This window comes from Macrobrachium nipponense, chromosome 9 (genome assembly GCF_015104395.2).
Source record: "Macrobrachium nipponense isolate FS-2020 chromosome 9, ASM1510439v2, whole genome shotgun sequence".
Classification (NCBI taxonomy): Eukaryota; Metazoa; Arthropoda; class Malacostraca; order Decapoda; family Palaemonidae; genus Macrobrachium; species Macrobrachium nipponense.
This window is the reverse complement of record NC_061110.1, coordinates 79,428,820-79,454,411: the sequence shown is the minus strand read 5'-3', so window position 1 is coordinate 79,454,411 and position 25,592 is coordinate 79,428,820. Positions and strand designations below refer to the sequence as shown.

General features: G+C 44.0%; 1 protein-coding gene across 6 annotated transcripts in view; it reads right to left on the bottom strand.

Annotated features, from left to right (window-relative positions):
• Nucleotides 1-25,592, bottom strand: part of LOC135218309 (very long chain fatty acid elongase 4-like) — a 123,194-nt gene that overhangs the window by 94,589 nt on the left and 3,013 nt on the right. For all 6 annotated transcript variants that reach the window (XR_010315281.1, XR_010315282.1, XM_064254529.1 and 3 more), the window contains exons 2-3: nucleotides 21,434-21,500; nucleotides 10,743-10,930 (exon numbers count right to left, since the gene is read on the bottom strand). Coding sequence is in view for 4 of the 6 variants with exons in the window: in XM_064254529.1 (XP_064110599.1) it covers nucleotides 10,743-10,930; nucleotides 21,434-21,500 (255 nt within the window). In the remaining 2 variants the exon portion in view is untranslated. The remainder of the gene's footprint in view (nucleotides 1-10,742; nucleotides 10,931-21,433; nucleotides 21,501-25,592) is intronic.

Sequence of the window (25,592 nt, the reverse complement as noted above, 5' to 3'; positions counted from 1 at the left end):
AATGTTGTAGGTATAAATAAAACCTTGGTTCCTACCTGATAGGTGGTAGACTTCGTGGGTGTTTGCCCAGTAGTCTGCATCACCTCAAGAAACTTTAGCGAGATATATGATCTATGGCCAAGAGTTCTTGTGGGTCTGCCGATGGGGTCTTATCCGCTTACTCGGCAGAGCCTGAAAGGACTTTGTCAATGGGTGCTGATCCACTTATATGACAATAACCAACCTTATGAAGGACACACAACCAATCCCGACCACCTGATCCTAACCATATGTTAGAACTAAGGATTGTTCCGAGTTATCCCCGAACTCTTCACAACAACCGTAACTCAAAAACCACTACGCACGAAACATAACATAATTTCTAAAAAAAAAATTATACTCATCTAATTAGATATGACAAGATTCTCTACTGAACAACATAGACGGCCGCCCGTGCTAAACCAAGTCCTCCATTGTTCGAAGAGACTCCAGACCATATCTAAAAAGAAGAAAAGTATATACTTTTAAGGATTGGTGTCGGCTCCCGTACCCAGAATCGTATCCGCCGATACGAAAGGACCTAGAGAAAAACACTTCTCATATCACACGACTTGCACGAACGTCTTTCAAGTAATGAGATGCAAATACTGAGTTGCATCTCCAAAATGTCGTATCTATGATGTTTTTAAGCGACATATTCTTATGAACGAGAGAGACGTCGCTACTCTGCTCTTCAACCTTCATGAGCTTTAACTTTCAACAGTCATAAAACTGTTCGTCAGAACAGACCTTATGCGCGTCTGTAATGACGTTCCTCACAAAGAATGCCAGCGCATTCTTGGACATCAGTCCTTGCGGGGTCTTTTACCGCGCACCAAAGACCTTGTCTAGAGCCTCCCATCTGATGCTTTCTCTGAATGTATGAAACTTTAGAGCTCTTACAGGGCATAGAGATCTTTCTGCTTCTCTTCCTACGAGACTCGATATGCCTTTGACTTCGAATGACTTAGGCCAGGGAATTCGAGGGATTCTCATTCTTAGCTAAAAACAGGGTCTTAAACGAGCAAATAGCTGAGTCTCCCTTGAAACCTACTTTATCTTGCAGAGCATGTAATTCACTAACTCTCTTTGCCGTAGCTAAAGATAATAGGAATAGGCATTTTCTGGTGATGTCTCGAAACGAAGCCAGATGAGGAGGTTCGAATCTTTCAGATGAAAGAAACTGAGAACCACGTCTAGGTTCCAGTTCGGAGGGACCGGTTCCTTCGACTTTGAAGTCTCAAAGGACCTTATGAGATCGTGGAGATCTTTATTATCTGCCAGATCTAATCCTCTATTCCTGAAGACAGCCGAGAGCATACTTCTGTATCCCTTTATTGTGGATACAGCTAGATGAGATTGCTCTCTCAGGAATAGAAGGAAATCAGCAATTTCCGCTAGAGGTAGTGGAGGAGGACAACTTCTTAGTTCTACACCACCTTCTAAAAACCTCCCACTTCGACTGATATACTTTCGTAGTGGAGGTTCTGCGTGCTCTCGCGATCGCGCTTGCAACTTTGCGAGAAACCCTCTCGCTCTGACAAGTCTTTCGATAGTCGAAAGGCAGTCAGAGCGAGAGCGGGGAGGTTTTGATGATACCTCTTGAAGTGTGGTTGTCTGAGAAGATCCATCCTTCTTGGTAGGGATCTTGGAAAGTCTACGATCCACTCTACCACCTCCGTGAACCAATCTTGGGCCGGCCAAAAGGGGGCTATCAATGTCATCCTCGTCTCCTTTGACGCCACAAACTTTTTAGTACTAGTCCCAGGATTTTGAATGGAGGAAAAGCATAGGAAGTCTACGCGAGACCAATCTAGCAGGAAGGCGTCTACCATAAGAGCTCTTGGATCTTCCACGACCGAGCAAAAGACTGCCAGCCTTTTGGAAATGAATGTGGCGAAGAGATCCACATGATGTGTCCCCCACAGCGACCAGAGATCTTGACACACCTCCTCGTGTAGGGTCCACTCTGTATGAAGGACCTGGTTCCTCCTGCTGAGTCTGTCCGCCCTCACATTCTTTTACTCCTGCACGAACCTTGTCAGAAGGGAGATGTTCCTGTGAGACGTCCAAAGCAAAAGGTCTCTCGTCAGTTCGTAAAGGAACGATGAGTGAGTCCCTCCCTGCTTTCGAATGTAGGCAAGTGCGGTGGTGTTGTCCACGTTTACTTGCACTACTTTGTTCGACACCAGAGGTTCTAGACTCTTCAAAGCCAGATGCACGGCGAAGAGCTCTTTGCAGTTTATGTGCCAAGTCACCTGCGCTGGTTCCCAGGTGCCTGACACCTCCTTCGAGCCTAATGTTGCTCCCCAACCTTTCTCCGACGAGCGGAGTACAAACACTAGGTCTGGGTTCTGTGTCCTTAGAGAGATCCCTTTGTTCTCTTCCAGAGGGGGCAACCACCATTCCAGGTGCGATCTTATCTCCACTGGAATGGGAAAGACGTCCGACAGTTGTCCAGTTTTCCAACTCCAAGACTTCTTGAGGAAGAATTGAAGCGGACGTAAATGAAGTCTTCCTAGCGGGAAGAACTGTTCGAGCGAGGAAAGGGTCCCTAGCAGGCTCAACCATTCCCTCGCCGACGATGTTCCTTCCTTAAGAAGAGAGAGACTATCTGCAAACCTTTTGCGATTCTCTCTTGCGAAGGAAATACTCGAAAACCCCGAGAATCCATCGAATCCCCAGATAGACTAAGTTCTGTCTGGGGGTCAGCTGCGACTTCTCGAGGTTCACGAGCAATCCCAACGCTTTGATCAGATCTAAAGTTAACGTCAGGTCCTCCAAGCACTGTCTCTCTGATCTGGCCCTGATGAGCCAGTCGTCCAGATACAGAGAGATATTTACTCCTTTGAGGTGAAGAAACCTCGCCACATTCTTCATCAGGCTTGTGAAGACCTGAGGAGCTGTGGACAGGCCGAAACACAAGGCTCTGAACTGAAAGATCCTTCCCCCCGTCATGAAACGGAGGTACTTCTTCGATGAAGGGTGGATTCGGGGACGTGGAAGTAGGCGTCCTGGAGATCTAGACACACCATCCAATCTCCTTGTCGCAATGACGCAAGGACTGAAGCAGAAGTCTCCATCGAGAACTTCTCCTTCCGAACAAATTTGTTCAGAGAGCTGACGTCCAGTACTGGTCTCCAGCCTCCCGAGGCTTTCGCAACCAGAAAAAGGCGATTGTAAAACCCCGGGGAGTTTTGATCCAGTACTAGTTCTATCGCTCTCCTTGTCCCACACTTTGTTCCACCTCGATCGAAGAGTATCCCTCAGCATAGGATCCTTGTACTTGGCTGTTAGTTCCGTGGTATTGACGTTAGGGGAGGAGTGTTCAGGAAAGGGATACGATATCCCTTCCTTATTATAGACAACGATGACGCGTCTGCGTTTATAAGTGTCCAGGCCTCCACAAATCCCAGGAGCCTGGCACCTACTGGTGCTTGGAGGAGAGAAGCTTCACTTTCCCTTTTTAAAGGGACAAAAGGCAGACCTACCTCTCTTCTCAGGAGCCTTCCTTCTTGCGGGAGGTCTGGAGGTCGGGCCACCTCGAAAGGGCTGAACCGATGTACTCGGTCCTTTCTTGTCAGGTGTAGAAGCAGGCTTCTTCTTCCTTGCTGACTGCGTCAGAAGGTCCTGAGTCGCCTTCTCAGTTAATGAATGAGCAATGTCCTTCACCAACTGAGAAGGGAACAAAAAGTCAGACAAAGGCGAATACAGCAGCGCTGCCCTCTGAGCGTGGAGACTGCCTTGGTTAAAAAGGCACCATATACCGTCCTCTTTTTTAGAAGACCTGCTCCAAACAAAGAGGAGATTTCAAACGAGCCATCCTGCACCGCTTTGTCTATACAAGACAATATGCACAAAAGGGCTTCCGGTTCGATTCCTTCAGAATCATGGGCTTTCTTGGACATCACCCCAAGGGACCAATCTAAGAAGTTGAAAACTTCCAATACATGAAAGAGTCCCTTGAGGAGATGGTCCAGTTCAGAAATGCCCCATGTAATCCGTGCCGAGTTGAGACCTTGTCGACGTGAAGCGTCAACTAAGGTCGAAAAGTCTGCTTCTGACGTAGACGGAAGAGCAATACCCATATTCTCTCCCGTCTGATACCAAATGCCTCTTTTTACCAGCTAGTCTCGCTGGAGGCATGCAGAAGACCGTTCTTACTAAGTCCTTCTTAGACTTCATCCAAGAGTCTAAGGAATGTAGAGCCCTCTTCATTGAAATGGTGGGCTTCATTTTGAGAAAAGACGAAGACTTCTTCGTCTTAGCACTCGAAAACAGAGAGCGCGGAGAAGGAGGAGCGGCAGGAGTCAATTCGTCTCCATACTCCTCTAGAAGCAAGGCAGTCAAAACTTTATAGTTCGACAGTCCTTCTCTTCCTTGATATTCTTCGTCCGAGTTTACTTCCAACTCGGGATCTAAATGAGTCTCCGCTCCCAACTCTGTACGTTCTTCCTCTGGAGGAGACAAACTCCTAATAGGAGAGGGGCTAAGGAATGATATTCCTTCCTCTTCCCCGCTTTAATAGCCCTGGAAGGCGCCAAAAGCTCAGGCTTCTCTCCATAAATAGAAGACGCTTCCCGCTTGGATGACGCTTCTCGTCCGCCAAGCGTCCTGGCTGACGCCTCCCGCTTACTTGGCTGCTGACGTCCGGATGACGCCTCGCGCCTGGAAGACGCTCCGCTCTCAAAAGGCGTCCTAACTGGCGCCAAAATATTGGTTGGAGCTTCACGTCTACCAACAGCTTTCAAAGACGCTTCATGTCTAAAAGACGTCTCACGTCTCTCTGGCGTTACGTATTTTTCTTTGAGCTACCGATCTCGCTCTCGAACCCGAAGCTTCTGTAATATGTTTAGAAGCTTCACGTCTGCATGACGCTTCTCGCTTAGCAGGGGAGAGAGGACGAGACTTCTTGATTGGAAGCGCAACGTCCTTCCTACGAGCGCTAAAACTCCCACCAGAGAGGCCAGTTGTTCTTGTACTGCCATAATAATCTTCCTTGAAGCTTCTCCCACGTCAACTGCATGACGCCTTTCGTCATCAATCGGGGGAGAAGTAGGAAAGAAAGGGTACTTCTGCGTCCTCGTCGGGTGACGCTGACGCCACTTCGCCTTCTTAATAGAAGAGGGAGCGTCATCTGAGAAACGCTCTGGGCTCGAATCAATTTCGGGTTCTTTCAAATGACGTTTCAGAGGCCTCGATAAATCCGACTCCTTCCACCCTCGTTTAGGTGAGGGAGAGGGAGAGGATGAGAAACACTCACGAAGGACGCTTTTTCTAAAGCGCCCTTGAGCAGCCTGCCACGAAACAGAGCTTGCTGAAGGGACGTCTGACCGTTGGGGATTCCCCACGACCTCCTTAAGGCTTTCGACTTTCTTCCTCTGGGCATGGGAGCTTGGAAGAGGTCTAGGCCTGGGAGCGTCGCAGGGACGATCAAACGCCCCCTCCACAACACTGGGAGAACTCACTTCACTGTAATGCTCACTTTCACTAGCCTTACCTTGTAAGTCCGCCATTTTGGACTTCATGTCTCGAATAGTAGCTTTCAGATCGGCGATTTCCGAGGCCGATTCCGAAAGTACACTTTGTGAATTAGACACATAGGGAGAATCTAAATCATTAGGATTAGAATAATTATCAGTAAAAGGCTCAATAGGCCTTGAACTCACACCTTTCAGACGTCTAACCCTATCCCTCTCTAACTTCTTCAAATAAGAAGTTAAAGTCTTCCACTCTTCTGCATTTAATCCCTCGCATTCATGACAAGTATTATTAGCCGAACACTGAAACCCCCTACATTTACATTTACGACATACAGTGTGAGGATCAACCGAAGCTTTCGGTATCCTCACCCTGCAGCCTACATTCACACACATTCTCACACTCTCATTTGAATCAGACATACTGAGAAAAATCCAAAAAGCAATTCCAAAAACAGTCCACAGTAGCGAATGCCAAAAACACGATCCAGATACGTCACCAAAAAGCCGATAAACGATGATCAAAGGATGAAATAAGAATCTAAGTCAGGAGGTAATAGCAACAATGTTGATACCACCGGCGACAGAGAAAATATGATAGAAAACGGGGATGGTTCCTAGTCCTGCCGCCCAGGGCAGGCCGGTAGATCACCTGACCTACCTGTAGCGAGTGGCGCGAAATTTGAATTTCTGTCGGGACGACGGAGTCTTAGCTATGTATATATCTGACAGGTAAGTTGATTGTATGAAAACACTCCTTGAGGAGACGTGCACGCGCACGCTCCCTGGCAGTCTGGGGATTTTCATCAGTAACTGCCGAAGGCACGCCAGATCGGTGGGGGTTCCTTGTAACCCTCCTTCGGCTTTCGACATGCTCCTTCCCCAGGTCCTGGGAGTCAAGCAGAGGTCCAGGCCTAGAGGCGAAACGAGGCCGATCTGACGCACCCTCCACTACACAAGGGGTATCACTGCACTTCTGCCACATCACTTTTGCTCTCCAAGAAAGCCAACACTTTCGATTCTAAATTTTCGAATCGACTTCCCAAAATTGTTAAGGACAAAGTATTACTCTCTACTGACACTGCTTCAGGGCCCGGAGGCAACACTACAGGGTTAGGAGCATTAACAGGAGGAGGGTTAACAGGAGAAACATTAATTTCTTGCACACCTGAAACACTCCTGGAGGAAGACCTCCTTAACCTATCCTTTTCAAGTTTCCTAAGATAGGTATCATACGCCTTCCACTCAGAATCTGTTAATCTTTCGCACTCCTTGCAACGGCTTTCATACACACATTCATGCTCCCTGCAACTCTTACATACCGTATGTGGGTCTACTGAAGCTTTCAGTAGCCTACCTCTACTATCAGTCCTAGAGCAAAATCTAGCGCTAGCTGTACTAGACCCTGACATATTATCCAAGAGAAATCCAAACCAAAATCAAATCAATCCACTAATAACGTGTGCCTAGCCACCGATCCAAGTCAATTAATCCAAAAGAACCAAAAGGGATACTCAAGTAGCAAAAAGTTTCCAAATCCAGACGGAGGTGCTGTAAACAGATGTTCACAACACCGGCGACAGAAAAATTATGAATAGAAAATGGGAATGGTTCCTGATACCCGCCTCCCAGCGGCGGGAATGGGTACTAACCACCTGACTCCCACTACGTGTGTCGTAAGTTTTAAATTCTGTCGGTCGTCGGAAATTATCAGCTATATATATATCTGACAGGTAAGTTGCATGAACAAAAACAGCTTTACAACACCAAAATCAATCAAATAACACAAAACCAACAAACCACCAATGGATAACTGCTGCCAAAACCAACACTATGCCTTCAACAGACGCCTTACTGCTTACGACTCTCGTAACAAACTCCCGCCACCGATCTACACAACAGAGCACCACAACAGACACACGCTTCCGACCGCCATTTAACCACTCCCATTTATTCTTCCACCAATCTCTTTAATCACTCCCATTTATTCTTCCACCAATCTCTCTTTAACCACTTCCATTTATTCTTCCACTCCCATCTCTCTCTCTCTCCTCTCATCTCTCTCTCTCTCTCGTCTCCTCTCTCTCTCTCTCTCTCTCTCTCTCTCTCTCTCTTATTAAATATCAAGCAAAACCCCAAACTATTATACTCATATGCGAAGAAGATGAATAAAAGAAGAATAGAAATAGGCCCTCTGAGAATTGAAGGGAGATTAACGAATGAAAAAAAGGAAATTTGCAACATACTGGCAGAACGATATAAGAGAGAATTCACCCCTAGAATAGATAATGAAGATAATGATATAGAAGTAAGGGAAGAAAATAGTGAATATTTAGCTGACATAGAAATTAATGAAGCTGATATTGTGCAGGCAATTAATGAAATTAAAAATGGAGCTGCTGCAGGGCCGGATGGAGTCCCTGCTATTTTGTTAAAGAAAGTAGTTCATTCTATCGCAAAGCCACTTGCAATATTATTAAGACAAAGTGTAGATACAGGCAAGATTTATGATGAGCACAAATTAGCATATATCACCCCTACTTTCAAAAGTGGATCAAGACTAGAGGCAAGTAATTATAGGCCTGTGAGTCTAACATCACATATTATGAAAGTGTATGAAAGGGTAATGAAGAAAAATATTATGAAACATTTAATAAAAAATAATTTGTTTAATATAGGACAACACGGTTTCGTACCCGGAAAAAGTACACAAACCCAACTGTTAGTCCACCGTGAGAACATATTCAAAAATATGAAAAGCGGAAATGAAACAGATGTGGTTTATCTAGACTTTGCAAAAGCTTTTGACAAAGTAGACCATAATATATTAGCAAAGAAAATTAGAAAACACAATATCATAGATAAAGTAGGAAGATGGTTAAAAGAATTTTTACACAACAGAAAACAGATAGTTATTGCAAACGATGAGAAATCGGATGAAACCAAGGTAATATCCGGTGTGCCACAAGGTACGGTGCTAGCTGCAATATTGTTTGTTATTATGATTGAAGACATAGACAGTAATGTTAAGGATTCGGTAGTGAGTAGTTTCGCTGATGACACAAGAATAAGTAGAGAAATTAACTTGTGATGAAGATAGGAACGCCTCTACAAAGAGACCTTAACAAAGTATATGATTGGGCAGAGGTAAATAGGATGGTATTTAACTCTGATAAATTTGAATCAATAAATTATGGAGACAGAGAAGGAAAGCTATATGCATATAGGGGACCTAATAATGAGACAATCACAAATAAGGAAGCAGTTAAAGACCTTGGTGTGATGATGAATAGGAACATGTTATGCAATGATCAAATAGCAATTCTGTTGGCAAAATGTAAAGCAAAAATGGGAATGTTGTTACGGCACTTCAAAACAAGAAAAGCTGAACACATGATTATGCTTTATAAAACATATGTTCGTAGTCCACTTGAATATTGCAATATGATATGGTACCCACACTATCAAAAGGATATTGCACAAATAGAGAGTGTACAAAGGTCCTTTACAGCTAGAATAGAAGAAGTTAAGGACCTAGACTACTGGGAAAGACTACAATCCTTAAAATTATATAGTCTAGAAAGGAGAAGAGAACGCTACATGATAATTCAGGCATGGAAACAGATAGAAGGAATAACAGAAAATATCATGGAACTAAAAATATCAGAAAGAGCAAGCAGAGGTAGATTAATAGTGCCCAAAACTATACCAGGAAAAATAAGGAAAGCACACAGGACATTAATCCACTACGCACCAGCATCGATAATGCAGCGTCTATTCAATGCGTTGCCAGCTCATCTGAGGAATATATCAGGAGTGAGCGTAGATGTGTTTAAGAATAAGCTCGACAAATATCTAAACTGCATCCCAGACCATCCAAGATTGGAAGATGCAAAATATACCGGAAGATGTACTAGCAACTCTCTGGTAGACATTAGAGGCGCCTCACACTGAGGGACCTGGGGCAACCCGAACGAACTGTAAGGTCTGTAAGGTAAGGTCTCTCTCTCTCTCTCTCAACCCTTGGAGACGTTGTCAAATATAAACTACTATCATTACTTCTCCATAACCTTGCTCTTGGTAAAAAGCAAGAAAGGACTATCACCAGCCTATTCCATAGAGAGAGAGTATTCTTTGGCCAAACCCATCTTAATAAGCACATACAAATGGAATAACAGTACTTCTAGATAAAGTTTACCAACAAGTTTTCAGACTGATGCAAAAGGAAGGTCATAGTCCCATTTGACATCAGATGCATTTAGAACTTTGTCCTGTCCACCTCAGAAAACACAGAGAATGCAAAGTTGCCCATCATGTTCAGTTACGATGATGCCTAGAAAAAGCCATGGTGATCAAATCCAAGAGGAAAATTTCTTCTGCACAGAAGTGTTCCAAGGGAATGCTTGTCACAACCATCTGTAGGAACCAGGTCGTGGCATCCCCTGTGGTTCAGTAACTCAACAGACATATCAGAGGCATGTAAACAGCTTCAAAGATCAACTACATGAAAGGGCATTCTATGATCTATAGAAAAAAGTCTGTTTCCTCCAGTATGCTCCCAAAAGTAGCGCCACAAAAGTAGTGGTCACAGTAAGAGATTTTGTTGAAAGCCTAAAGGAGGAAATGGCAGTGTGTCATCCCTCAGAAGACATGGGCAGGTCCTTCTCTGACATCTTCCTCGACAAAGTAGGTGATCAAGAAAGACGTTTCTATAGAGCTGAAAGATGGTGTGCACTCCTCTCTTATATGGAAAGATCAAACAAAATGAGGGTCAATGTTCAAGGGTGACATAAACTTTCCACAAGCATGGCTGTACCCAGAGCATCTACACTTTGCTACCATTCTTTACTATAGGCAAAGAGTCAGAAACTATCATTCTTACAATAATCAGTAAAACAGCAAAAGAATACCAAAAGTAGTTGAAATTGCAACTGTTCCCACAGCCCAGCAGGGCTACATAGACAGCAGGTGGCCAAGGAAAATGTGAAAGATAGTGGAGTTAGTGGGTAGGTCCCTCAACCCAAATGCACCTGCTAGTTAACTACTTGTAACCAAGTTTCACTAACCAAACCAGCTTTCACACCTCAGGTATATCCACATAAAAGATAAGGTTTGTATCCTCTTAGGAAAACTCTCCAAATATATATATATACATATGAAAAGATTATATTGTACTCTATATGTACACAATTACAGTATAAGTCACAACCTGAGCATTACAATTGAAAAATTATTCATTCTTACCTCTACACCAATATAAAGATTGAGCAACATTACAGACAAATTATAGATGATAAGTGGAACCCTAAGAGTAAATGGCTTGTAGGGAGCCATGATCTTTGGTCCAAAAACAACCATAGTCAAGTAAGCTGCAGCAAGAGCCAAGGTAGGAATTGGAGAATGCATAAGCGGCCAATCTTTGACTCTTCCATCTGCAAAAAATGTAGTAAATTAATACTTTGTTTCAAAATGACTAATTTTTACTATACAAACCCATCATTTACATTAGCCTACATTCATACTCTTTAAGAAACTTGGACACATCATTCTTGAATCTAAAGAAGACTGCCAGCTGGCTGGATGGTTGGCATGGGGCCGGTGCCATTGGATTTTAGGTTCCAGGTAGGAAAGAACCTAACTTTTGTGTAGTCTATGTCATAACTACATGCAACAAGTGAGGTTAGAAGTAGGACATTTGATGTAAATTCTGATTTGATACTAAAATAAATTTTGCTGTAAAAGAAAATAGACATATATACATTTTATGGGGCTTGTATAATGACGAAAATTGGCTATTTTCGGTGCCGGTATGCCCCAATTTCTACTTGCTGGATCCGATAAGCACTGAAAATCAATTTTCCATTATCAGCGATTTTCGGTTATTGTCATGCCATCGGAACAGAACCTCCGCATATAACAGGGCACTTCCTGTACTTAAGATTTATTTTTTAAATAAGTACCTCTCCATCATAGTGCTTTGGCTTCCGTGCCATTGGTAGATCAAGAGATTATAACAAAAAATGAGAACGCTCGATTTTCTATGAACATCCGTCTTCTATCCATTTACTTCCCCCACCCCCAAGACCAGGGAACCGATAGGTACAAACACTCATAGCTGATCAGTCTGCTTCTGTCCAGTTTGAATGTGGGGAGGTAGGGAGAATAATTTATATGATGGAGAGCACTGACATTTTTTAAATGAACCTTTTAGCACAATAATCAACAATTCTTAAAATCAGTATTGAACCCCCAAGGGGGTGAAGTTCCTCAAGCCCTAGTAACTCCAAGCTAGGTAAAGATATTATTGTAGGTAAGGGTCTAACCGAAACTTGTACTTAGCCCAAAATAAGACAAAATTAATTGCCTTGTCTGTAAGGCCGGGTATTCATGCACAGGTTTACCTTTCAGTCCACCCACAACCGTTCGACAGATGAGCGTCCACACGTAAAGAGTAGAACTGTCAGTTGGGCAGTCAAATCAAGGTCACTACTCTCATTTCTCGCTTAGCCCTCATCGTGGCAACACTATATGGCAGCGATGGAAACTCCGCTGGGTGATAATGAGTTGGAGCTACAGAGACTAGCTGCTGTGGCAATTTGTTTAAAAATAGGAGAGAAGCAAAAAGGTAACAGAGTGCGATCTAAATATTGCCTATTATAGAGAGATTTCTATTCTCATACAATATTAATGAATAAGACTGAATTAGACCTAGGGGTTGTTCAGTTATATATGAAGCCTAAGCCTATACCAAACTGTATTTATCACATGGAAATATTTTTTATTTATTATATGATTTGGACTCACAACGGTCTACAAATAGCGCTGCAGGGTCTAACAATGAAATTAATTAGGCTTATACATAGTTTATTCACATTCTGGTTCAAGAGGTGGAGATCCTTCCCAGGCAAAATCCAGCGGCAAACTGTCCTAAAATCGTTGGTTACCCATCCACACATGCAATAATCAGTCAGTCAGTCGAAAGAACTTTAGGTAATTTCATCAGTTCATCAGTTCTGGTGAGTAGACCGACTCCACCCACAAACTATCATCCACACATATGTTTTAATGTCAGTTTCGATGAACTGACAAGTAAACCTGTGGTTGAATACCCGGCCTAACAAGCTTACCTTATCTGACTAAGATTGTGGCTATCCCACTCTTTAGCTGTGTATAAGACTACTGTGAAGTTTCTATGAAAACATTTTTAAAAGGAGCTGTTCTAACAGTTCAAAGGGCAACAAAATAACAAACTGAAGAACTGCATACAGGTTCCAAGGTAAAGTATATAGCAGAGACCTGGGAAACTCCACCTTAACATCTTGAAAAACATCTAGGTGTTTTTGTACTTAAAGAAGCCTATAACGAAAGACAACATGTGCCTTTAGCTAGCGAAAGACAACATGTGCCTTTAGCTAGCAAAAGACAACATGTGCCTTTAGCCTTAAAGGCTGCTACCAAGAAGTTTTCTCATGCATGAGAAACAACAGAAACCTAGCCTGCTTATGGGGGTATCAGTGTTGGAAAAAACTCCTTAATGTGGGACCATGACTTGCACCCTGACCACTGGTGTTGGCTGAATCAATTAACTGATTCGCTCTTTGCACTAATAATAAATAGTACGTACATAATCAATACCAAGAGACAACTTACTAAGTTGCCCTAATACACTGATGATTTACTGAAACCTAACAAAAGTAGGAAAGGCATTACAGTCTAGACCTAACCAGGGAACAGTTTGGTGTCCCTACTCATGCTAGAGGACCTTGCACTCATGAACAAAAAATTGCAAAACGACGACTCCCCTTTAGTCTCAAACACATCCATAACAGGGGATGCCTACAGCCCACTGTCCACAACCAACCTCTGAAAGTTCAGCCACTTCTATTGCTATCACTTATTTCAGTGGCTGAGTACAGGACACCAGCTAAAATTTTCATATAATGAATAATTACTTCAGTACACTCTAATTGCCTTTATATGGCATAAAAGTGTCAAACTCGTTACCTTTGAGTAAGGTCCAGTCTGCATTTAGTAATCCAGAGAAGGGAAATGCCTCAAAATAGATATTTTTGTTCTCAACCTAGGTCAGGAACAAAAGACTAATATCGTCACTGCAAAAGCCAGCACTCCGCAACACTTGGATATCTCTTTCCATTTCACAGGTCCTATAGCTACCAAGAGAGGGTTTAATTGGTTCAAGAGGTTTTTACTAAAGACCCAAACAGCTTTGAAGGCAAAATTTCAACCATCAAGGTTCCAAAAAGTTATGAAGACCTGGGGTCTAGGTTGTAAACAATGTAATGTCTAGTAGAGTGCCACCTAAAACATAGAAACACAAATAACTAAAACCTCTAATAGCTTGAACTGACAGCATTTAGAGTAACTAAGAAACTAAGAACTTAATGAAGTTGCCTATAGAAGTGTATCATCAGGAAGTACCTCCAGCCCAACTCCAGAAGAGAGAAAGTAACCAATGTCTCTAAAAACTTTAGTAGTTGAACCTCATGCAAACTTGAGGATAGATCCTCAGTCCACACCAAACAAACCTCACCCTAGCACACATTGTTATGGTGTCAACGTGAAAATCAAAATCACGTGGAAGCTTAGAAAACTTTAACATGTGGAAGTTTTAGAACTTCATAAAAGAATGAGTTCTAGGAAGATATACAACAAAGGCAACAGAACCCAAAATCAATCTTCCTACAGCCACCAAGGTATGTACTACATACTAGAAACATCCTATATTCCTTGGATCCTCTAAACTTGTTAAGTCTCTCTTGTCCAATCCCAAAACCAGAGACGTAAGGGTTCATAACCAACTAATATTGCTGAAAAAACACCTGCTAATGCAGTCAGAAGACCTAGACGAGAAAGTTAAATACAGGGAGCCCCAGTTATTGGCGGACTCGGCTACTGGCGATCCGGTTTGATGACGCCTGTCTAGTACTATAAAATCCACGATTTATGGTGCCACAACAGGTTATCAGCGGGGATTCCGTTCAAACGGGCTACATGATAAGTGAAAATTGCCATAAACTGAAACTTGGGGATTTATGGCACCGATAACCGGATTTTAGTGCCAAAAACCAGTTAATGGCACCTCTGTTAGGTATCGGCGCCATAACTGTTTCATCAGTGCCAATAACCGGACATCAACACATCATGGCGCCAAAAATCGGCGATTTCTTGGCGGAAGACAAACGCCATAAAACCGGATTGCCATTAACAGAGGCCGCTAATAACCGGGGACTGCCTGTACTGTATTTTCATATTATTTCCATGACTAACTGTGCCCTTTGTGATAAAACTATAAAAAATACTCAAGTACGTATGCACATTTTTGGAGGGTTTGTTTTTGTCTGAACTATCAAAATAAGCATTTTTGTGCCTGAAATCTTGAGGTAGAAGCCCCTCTGACATCCCTAGCTTTCACTTAAAAGTGGGCAAAAAGCTCTCCTGAATCTAAAAGTGTCTTAGGAAAAAGTCCATTTAGGATGAAGGACAACTGAGTTCTTAGTCAGAGGGCAAGACAGGTTCTTGCCAGACCACCATAGGTTAATGATGACCCTCTGAGCTTCGGGTCCTCCTCAGGTAATACCTGAAAGCTATGCCTGGACAGAGCTCTCTATTCTTCCTCAGAACCAGGATGTCCATAAGTTATTAGGGGAGAGAGAACAGATCCAGATCTTGGATGGGTGCTCGTTGGCTGAAAATCCAAGGTTAAATGAGCAAACCAGATCTCATGAAAACATACACTAAAATGATAGCTTGGATCTCACTAATGTGTTTTAGCAGAAGCTGAAGTCACCAAGAAGATAGTCTTCCAGGTAAGGTTTTTCAGAGGGATGTAAGGTTTTTCAGAGAAGAGGGATGTAAGGGTTCAAAAGAGGGCCAGATAATAACCTCCGCCACTGCACAACACTTCACTGTTATTTCCATTAACCTAGACACAAGGCTGGCAAAGGCATGGGAGCAAGTGGATAAAAAATGGGCTAGTATCAGGAGAAAAAATGAATGCATGAAGAGTTGGTGCCAAACGATCGGGAGCTGGTGCCAGGTTGTAGTTGGCACCAGGCAAACTGGGTGCCAGGAGAGCTAGTAGCTCGGGAGCTGGTGAGCACTCCTAGGCGCTCGGAGCACAGTACTTGACTATCAAGATAGTCTACTCTTCCAAACATTTAACACTATTTCCCTCTTTACTACATTCTTTCCCTTACACTTTTTCAGTTCTCTGCAAAGGGAAGTGTGATAAGATGATGTTTCATCTTGAATCCAAATTCACTACAGTAGACCCCTGAGATGTAAGATTGATTGAAGTTTCTCACCTGTAGCTAAATCCTGACTGAGGGAAAAAAATGGCTACTTCTAGGTGAAAGACTAGGCTGAATGTGGACCAACATCTTTCACAACTGAATCAGCGAGAAGCAACTATCAGCAAAAGAAGACAAGGAAGTGTGAAATCTGCTGGAGAGCAGCTCTGACCAGAGAAAATGTCCTGTCAATGACACCAACCAGTGAAGATGGCTCCAATCCCTGGAATACTGCTGCATAAGACTGAGATATCCAGCTATCTCCACTGCTGCTTGGCGAGAAAGCCTATGATTGCAAGGGAAGCTGGATAGATAGTTTCTAGCTGTGAAAACCCATGAAATGTACTACAGGAGGAACTGCTTCACAAGTCACTGCCACCAAAGATTGGGTCAGAGAGGAACTCTTCCCGATGCCTCGGAACCAGAGCTGGCAGGTTGGGTGAAAGGCATATTCAAATTCAGTGTGAACAATGCTTGTTGAACACCTTGCAAATTAGATAAATGCTGAGGGAAGACGAAGACATCGAGCTTGTCCCATAAAGTCAGCATACATCACTGTAGCGGCCCATTGGTCAGGTATGATGAAGCAGAAGACCTACAAACTTCTGTTGTGCTGGGCAGCAAGCAGAAAGATGATAGGGAACCCTCAAGTCGAGCAACCTTTCCATAAAAGAATGAGTGAAGGGAGCACTTTGCCCCAATCACTTGAATCCAGAGGCCGAGCTTGCTTGCCAATGCATCCCAACTCAGAAATGTATCTGGTTGACAGAACTATCGAGTGCACTACAGTTACATTCAAGCACCTGGAATGTCGACCCAAACAACAGGAGGGAGACGAGACTCTTGTTTCCTGACATATGCCAATACTGTGGTGCTGTTGCTCAACAACACCACTGAGTGTCTCAAAAACCCAATGCTAAAACTCTTAGAAGGCCAGAAAGGCTGCCTTGAGTTCCAGGATGTTAATGAGAAGGTACTTATTGTCTCGGTCACACACCTCAAAGACAACAGTCTTACAGGTATGCACCTATTCCTCAGTTGGTGCATCTGAGAATAGAGGCGTGTCGCAAGGAGAATATGCAGGCATATTCAAAGGTTCCTGTTGATCGAGCACAAGCCTAAATCCTCCCTCATCCTCCGAGAGAGAAACAAATTATGGACTGGAAGCAGACCTCCTTCGTTCTCCACTGAAGAGAACAAAGGCAAAGCCATACCAAGGGGAGGCTTCTGCAGTGTCGACAGGACACCGGAGACAACTAGATCTAGCGGAGTTAACTGCTCCCAAAATGGGAACACAGGAGTGAAGACGGAACGGAATTTCGATGGAAGATGGTTAAGACCTGGAAGGAAGCAGATGCTTCTCCTGAAGGATATCCACTACCAGGTTTCGGTTTTGTCGCTGTCTAGTCCAGAGACTCGACAGGCATTCCTTCATCAAGGCATCAGCAGTAGGAGAAAGCCTGAACTAGCATTCTCTCTTTATAGCCTTCCTTCTGAGTTCTTCTCGATTGGAAGGAGGGTTGAAAGAGACACGTATGCGCACTTTCCCAAAAGAGAAAGAAGGCTGGGTGTTTCTGCAATCGCCCTTCGAAGACTGAGACTTCTTAGGAGCCAAGGAAGGGCTAGTCTGACCCCAAGGGCAAGGCAGTTGCCCTGGCATGTTCCTTGACTACCACAGTATCTACCAACTTTCTGAAAGAGAAGCAGACCCGAGTAAAGGTCTGTTCCTAAGGGTCGAGAAGACTCGGGACTTACAAAATTGGAGATCTGAATGAGGACAATGTCCAGTTGCCCAGAGGTTGCTGTCTGGTGCTGGGTAGCAAGACCCACATCCCCATTGGGACAGTCTCCAGGAGGCAGTCTCTCTTCCAACAATGAACGCATCCGAAGAGGCAAAGCCTTAAAAAAGTAAAGGATCACAGATCTCATAGGAGACTGCTTGGAAGGATGCCATAACAGTGTCCTCCAGGCTCGCTGTCTCTTGTAGCAAGAGGGAATATCCTTTGTGGTAAGGAGAAGCAGCAAGAGACACTAGTCAGAACGAAGCAGAGTCAGGACAACTTGCAGTTGGAATAAGACCCCTCAGAGGCAGGAAGATTCATTCTGACAAGGCAGAAGAGGGGAAGAAAGCTTGATTAGGAGTCTCAAACTAAATGAACTTGTGCGGAGAAAAGGTATGCATCCGATCAAGAATGGCCTCACAATCAAGGAACACAGCGTCCCCACTGAAACCCCTGGTCCATCCTGAAACTACAAGGGCTTGGAGCTGTGAAGATTGTTTACAGGGGATGTTGCAGCCCTGTCCCTGAGATCATTGTGCTGACAAATCAGCACAAAGATCTCGCTAAATGAAAATTGTGGGCGTTCACATCTTGAAGACAACAACCCTCAAGGGCTTCTGGGGTGCAATACTCTTGATCTTCTCTCCTTGAAGGGAGAATCTCAACAGACCCCAAGAAACCCTCCTTGACTACTCGGGTGTACAACGAGATGATACAAGGATCTATCCCAAGATGTGAATCCTTGTAGCCTAACTCTGAAAAGAGAAAACTTGTCAGAGTTATCTTTGTCCTTCTCGCACCTCCTGGAACAATCAAGAGGGTTAAGAGAACAGGTAAGAAAAAAAAGCACTCCTACCTGTCTAGCTAAAAGAACCAGCAGGAGAGGTAGACCGTGGGCAGTCATCAACCTGAGGTGGTGACAGCAGCACAGGGGAAATAGGGACCTTATGCCATGGCAAAGCGCTTACCTGAGGAGAGCTAAAAGTCAAGAACTTGATTTGGCTGATTTGAGCAGGCTGAACTGACTCAAGCGAGCCAAGTGGCTGAGTGGTGAGCGAGTAGAGCCGAGTTGAACAGATCATGCGAATGTAATCAGGGGAAGGGTAGGGCGAGCAAGATGAACGAGCCTAACCAAATTGAGCTGATCGTGAGAACATGATCGGAGGCTGGGCTGGGTGGTTCTTGCCTGCCAAGAACTAGCGCTGTCCTCCCGATATGCTCTAATCTCCTCCAGAGAAGAAGACTTAAAGGGGGATTCTATGTTTGCAACTTAAGTGGTCAAACCCTAAGGTCCAAGATATGAGAATGGGACCTGACCCATAAAGCACTTAGAGCAGCGCTGGTAGGTAGTGTTGTAACTCTGAGGGACTCAGCACCTTCTCTTATATCATGCCTAAACCAGACTAAACAGCAAACTGTTTGGGAAGCACCCGAGATTCCATAAAATCCTAGGCAATCGACGGCTCACCACCAAGCACTTGCAATTCCAAAGAATCCGAGAACTTGGCAAGCACTCAAAATTCTATGGAATTCAAATGCACGGCGAGCCTCCCAAATCCCATAAAAAAAAATCATTGGGAGTGGTCTTCTCTCAACTTCTGAGCACTTGTGATACCAAACAATCCGAGTGCTTGGACTTCTAAGAACTGGAATCAAATGCAAATCAGATCCTGCCCTTGGGATCCTGCCCCTAGGGCAGGAAGAGCCAAACAAAAGAACCACTGCCTCCCTGGAGAGAGGTAGTCCTTTAAAAGCTCCGTAGGACTTCTGAACGGAACCTCCTGCCCGCCTCTCCAAGTGTTCGAAATCTCGGGATCGAGACACCAGGTTGGGAACCTGACTAAGCACTGGTGAGCACTTGGAGAGCTTTAGTGGTACTGCTGGCAGGAAGCAACAAGACGCCTGAATGTCTCCGCCCTTTCTCTTGTCCTGTGCCTGAACTGGGACAATGAGAGTAACTCTTTGACACCAGTTCAGAATACTCAAGATTCCTGAAAATTTCGGGCACTCGGGGCAACTCTCAAACAAGCAGCCGACACAGCACCAGTCTAGAGGCGGAACCACTAGAACTGACAATAGGAACGTAAACTGAAGTGTGCGTGCCCACAGATCCCAAAACACAAAACCCTGGGGCATGTGAATCGGTTCTCAAGCCCAAAGCCAGGAAGAGCTGATGAGAGATCCCACTGGCAGCCCCTTAGAAGTCCTGCAGGAGGACTTCTTAGGGGGAGAAGCAGCCTTCCTCTTGTTAGGCCATAGGGGGCCTATCCAGTTTCCTGGGACCTCCTCAAGCCTCAGAAAAAGAGGGGAGGGGCAGCAGAGGACAAAGTTAAAGATAAAGCTGAAGACAACAATGCTAACTTCCACAGGGCAGCTTAGGCAGGAAAGCAAAGAAGCAGCCCAGCAACAGGAACACCAAGAGTAACAAAGGCATTACAGGAACGTCAACAGCAGCAACAGGAGACATCAGGGCAGCTGAAGCAGGAGGCACAGCAGGAGCTGCTCAGTGACTGAACGCCAGGGCATTACGTGCAATCAAGACAAAAGGCACAGCAGGCGGAGACGGAGCCACTTTGAAGCAACCACTGTATGAGTGCCACAAGGAAACTTCTGAAGACTAGGAAATCCAATGCAGTAAGATATCCAGCCATCTACTGCTGCGCCCTACAGAGCTCACTGTCAACCTAAGAAAAAAAGCAAAGATGATTAGTTAAGGGAGACTCCTCCTACTCCAAGGGACACTGACCCATGAAGCAAGAGGAGGCCCCTGAAAAGAAGTTGCCCGACAGCCCGTCTGGCCTACCCCCACTCTTCACCTGACAAGCAAGAGAAGAGGGCAAAGTAGAGACAGTAAGAAGGGAAAGGTTACGAGGATAGAGAAACAAGGATGCAGGGGAGGGTACTAAGGGTGCCTTCGGAGGCAAAAACTTTCTAATGACACTTGGCAACCTTCCTCCAAAGTTTCCTCCCTCCAAACTCGTCCACAGCACAGGCAGTCAAGAGCAACACTCAGCATAGTCAAAATGGGGATACAGTCACGCCATTGTACATGAGGAGGGCGTGGTGAGGCCCAAAGACAGGGGAGTGAACTTGTTATGCCCTTGGCTGCCATACCCAAGACACACGCTTGGGAATGACGGCCTACAGAAGGTTATTGTAAATCATGGGCTTGTATATTAACAAATATCATCTGCACAATATATACACACAAACAACATAAAGATCCCTATGGGAAAAAAGAGCTTAACGACAGTCAGGAAAAAGAGCTCTAAAAACAGGTCTGCATCGTATCATGGCCGAAAGCAAACTGGGATGTTTACATCTGGGCAGGCAGGTATTCCCACCTACCGAATGGTAGTTAATGCCTAAACACCTTGTTCAAGAGTTTAAAGGCTTCACTAAAAGTAATTCCTAATGTACAGGATTGATAGTTTGTATAATGTGTAGGAACAATCTAAGATAGCCATTTTGGGTAGTTTGTTAGATAAAGGTCTTGTGAATTTTAACAAGAATGAAAATGGGTTTCATGCTCATAAGAACAGAAATTTGCATAAAGAGGAAAAAATTCAGTCTTAGCATTCAAACTGAAAGTCAGGGAAATATGATCTCAACCTTATAGTAATTGTACCTCATCCAAGAAAAGAATTTTACAGTATTCAGATAACATACTATTTACAACAAAATAAAAAAATAAATTTCATTTTTTGACAAATCTGTCAGCCAGCTGATATAAATATCAATGTAGTACAATAACCATCAAAATGAAGCTTATTTAACATCAAGCAATCAGCTATACATGCATATAGGTACATCACCTGAGCAACAAACACCTCAATAACTTTACCTGCTATTGACAAGGCCCATTCGTATCTGTCTTTAAACTGATTCCATTGCTCAGTTATAACCTCCATCTGCAATAATAAATAGATATCAAACACAAATAAAAATTAGTAATATCATAAATGCCATGAAACCATATACAAAATGTATGTTTTAAATAAAATGACAAAATTCTGCATGGACCAAAACAGCTTTGGACAGATGACCTCATGAGAATGATGAGAAAAGCAGTCATGTTTCCCTACTGTTGTAAGAGAAAACATATCAACTGGGTTAATGTAACATGCAACCGGGAGTTGTACTGATAATATGCCTTGCTCTGTGATGCAACAAAATGACGTTTTTATGATAAAATAACACTTTATATATACTTAACAAGTAATTATATTGCTCACTAATTCACTCACTGGCAGATTTAAAATCGCAGTAGCGCTGGTGTAGGTGTAGGTATTACACCCACCCAGTTTTAGGGTAAGAGAGAAACAACTTCAGCTACAATAAAAGCCAATCTACGTGAAGAATCTATGAAACTGGAGAAGTCTCCCTGGGAGGAGGCAGCCAATCCCAGAGGAGCTTCCCCGGTTTCATATGTCGAATACCTACACCGAAGAAGATGTAAGGGGGGATAGCTAAAAGAAGCCTTTCTTTGCTCCCTTTTCTTGGTGAGCCAACTATCCAGCTCACTGAGGGCCTTCCTTGCCGAGGAAGAAATAACCATCCTGGGTAGTCTGTCCTGTGCAGGTTGGTCTGACAAAAAGAACGCCGAAGCTAGAGTAAAAAAATCAAGGAAATTATGCAAAAGGTACTTCAAACAATGCTGCATAAGCAGTGGGAGGTGAGTCCTGATCCCCCCACTTTATCTTCCTCATCCGCCTTTGACGATACAGGTGACAGCAGTGAACCTTTAGGCTCCTGAGTAGGAGCAGGTTCTTTCTTGAGTAGGCTAAGCATGTCCAACAACTAACACTGAATTGAGTCACCCCCCCTTGCACTAGCGATGGGTCCATGGTGAATGCAGGAATGGATGGCACTACTCATTTGGCATCCGAAGTCAGGCATGTTGCAGAATACTTTGGGTGAACCATAGCTGCAGCACCAATACGAAGCACATTCTTAAACGTAGACATAGTTTCATTTACTGGCGAACATAGAAATGCTCAAGTCAGGTGCCCCTGGGCGTTCGGGTGCTAATGGGCACCCAGGGGTTAAAGGCAGCTCGCTGCTCGTGGGTGCTCTGGTGCCATCAGGTGCTCTAGCACAGGTCGTTCCAGAGAAAAACATTCTGGTAGAGTCCTAAAAACTACATGAAGGTTTCACTGGCTCCCTGAATCTCTTGCACAGCACTGTAGGAGAGTGAACGGAGTCTGAAGCAGGCCTTTTCAATGAGTGTGATTCATCTTTAAAGTGCCACTGGCACCTACTCTCAGGAATGTATCCCTCAGAACTCAAGGATAGCCTGTGCACTTCCATTTGAATACCTTTCCAATAGCTATCCTTCGTTATGACCTGGGATACTGCAACAGGTCTGATTGAGGGGATGGCTGTCCATGGGCATACCCTACTGACCTCCTGATGGTCTAACTGCGGTGGAACGCGAAGACCCAGATGTACAAGTCGGTCTTTGTCGTCATCCCTGCACTTGTCTACTGTAGCATCTACATGTTCTCTGTTAAAAAGAGAGGTGGAACCCAGCAGTGGTCCATTTCGTAAAGCCAGTACCGACTCAGGGCTAAGGGACCTTGTAACTCGAGAGAGGACAGCGTTGTGTCTCTTGAGAACTAGGCTTACCCACAGGTTAGCCATCTGGTGGGCCAGGTAGGAAAAGCCCTACCCCCAGACTGGCACAGTCTCCCAAAAGCTGAGTCTTCCCCCAGGACGATGGCCCCAAAGGAAGCAGTGACTCTAGACACTGTGAAGGACCACAGGTCTAGCCAGGAGACTGCCTGAAGAGCTGCCATTGTGGTAGCCCTCCAGTGTAGCTGCTTTTCTCACATGTACGTATACGAAAACCTTGGAGAACCAAGTTTGTGTCCTGTGATGGGTGGCACATGTCAGAAAGCAGCTAAAATCTGACCAGTAAAATTGATGGGTTCCAGTTGTAGCTCTATTGTCACCTGGCCCTTATTAAAAAGGATAGCAGAGAGAGACACACACACCTTATAAGCCAAACTCTATGATGGATGTTTGTGTAGCTTACCTGGTCCTGTACCCAATCCAGCAAGTACATATGTACTAGTTGCTACTTTACAAATAAAGGCAAGAAGGAAGAGAAACTTTCCAGTACCTTAGGTGAAATGCTATTCAGTGTGAAATGAGTGACTACACCACATGTTGAGCGGCCACCATAGGTTCCAAGAAGGTACTCAAGGACTTATGGGCAATGTCCCTTGGATAGAGTAAGATAGAGACACGCCCTTATTATCAGTGCTACCAAAAAGTTGCTCCAAAACACGAAGGAAATTCCCCACCCATAATTTTGAGAGCTTTCACCCAAACTGTATGACAGTCTACTTTGTTGGAAGTTATAAGCTTGTAAGACTACAGCACAAAGCCAAAAGAAAGGGTATTCCTGGAGATTATTTTTTTGTGTTTGCCAGTATTAACAAAGAGGTGCTGACACTTTGTACTAAGAGGTTGGGTCCTTCCTATGTTATTACCTTCCAGCTTGCACCAAACATAAATGCATCTTGTCCAGATCACTATCAACAAGGATCCGAAAGACTTTTCCATCAGAAACTGATGGGTTCTGGGATTTCACCACAAAATCAGGAACACATGATAAGAGAGATTCCTAACCATACTATATTGTGTAAAATGTAAAAAAGGCCACTTAACTCACCAACACACTCCATCAAGCCTAAGGTAAGCAAGAAGACAGTCTCGAGTGTAAACCACAGTCTGAGGCCTTCCCTAAAGGCTCATATAAAGTATCTTGGTTATGGTCTGGAGGATGTGCATCAAGTCCCACTCCAGAGGCCAAAGCTCTCACGGAGAACAGGACTGCAAAAAGCTCCCCATGAGCATGAATATCTCCACTGAAATAAAGAGATCCATACCCTTCAGTCTGAGGAGTTGGCTTACAGCACTGGTACAGTCTTTCACCAAGGTGACTGAAAGGATCTTTTCTCAATGAAGTGAATGAAGAAGTCCGCAATCTGCTGAACAGAAGAGACCAGAAAGAAACCCCTTCTACAACACCCATCACAGGAGATTGTCCACTTTCTCTAGTACACGTCAGAAGAGGATATTAAAGGGTACCCTGACATCTGCGCGATCCTGCAAGAAAAACTTCTCACTGGATAACCTTTAGCATATAACTAGAGGGTTTTACTGAATGATGATACTTTTGCACATGTGGCTGACAAAGGAGAATGGGCCATGGCTGAAAAACTTTGGGTGCCTTGACCACAAGAACGAGCAGACTGGGAAACTACTATACAGTGGACCCCCCGTATTCGCGTTCTCCAGATTCGCGGATTTCTCTCAGGAACGTTTCCCCGCATTATTCACAGAAAATTTGTGCATTCACGGTATTTTTCTATAAGAAATATCCACAAGTTCCTGGTTTTTTTTATAAATTTCATCATAAAATGCACTTTTTGTGATAAAACTATTAAAAAAAACAAGTATGAAAATCTTTAGTGGTTTTTCTTGAGTTTCAACTAACAAAATAGGATGTTTTTAGTATTTCTATAGGGGTTCCAAACATTAGCGGATTCTGACTATTCAAGGGGGGTCTGGTACGTATCCCTTGCGAATATGGGGGGACCACTGTACATAGGGCCAACATGAGGCTATAAAGGTCATTCTAAGTCTCATTGTGATCAACACTTAGTTCATCACTGAGAGAATTAGATTGAATGGAGGAAAAACCATCATCCAGATTGTCACAGGGGTGTTGGAAAGCATCTACCAGAGCCAAACATTGATATGGCACAGGAGAGCAAAACACCATGCACTTCCTGTATTCTCATGGTAAAAAGGTCAAACATTAGTGTTCTCGATAGTTTTAACTGCCTTTGCACCATTCAAAGGTTTAAAGATCCTCTGTCCCTGATGATGACAATGACCACATGCATTTCTTCTGCCTTCTTTCCAAGCCAGAGACCAACAAGACTAACATCCCTAATAGGTCTGAAATAGGGAAAGACGAAGCAGCGAGC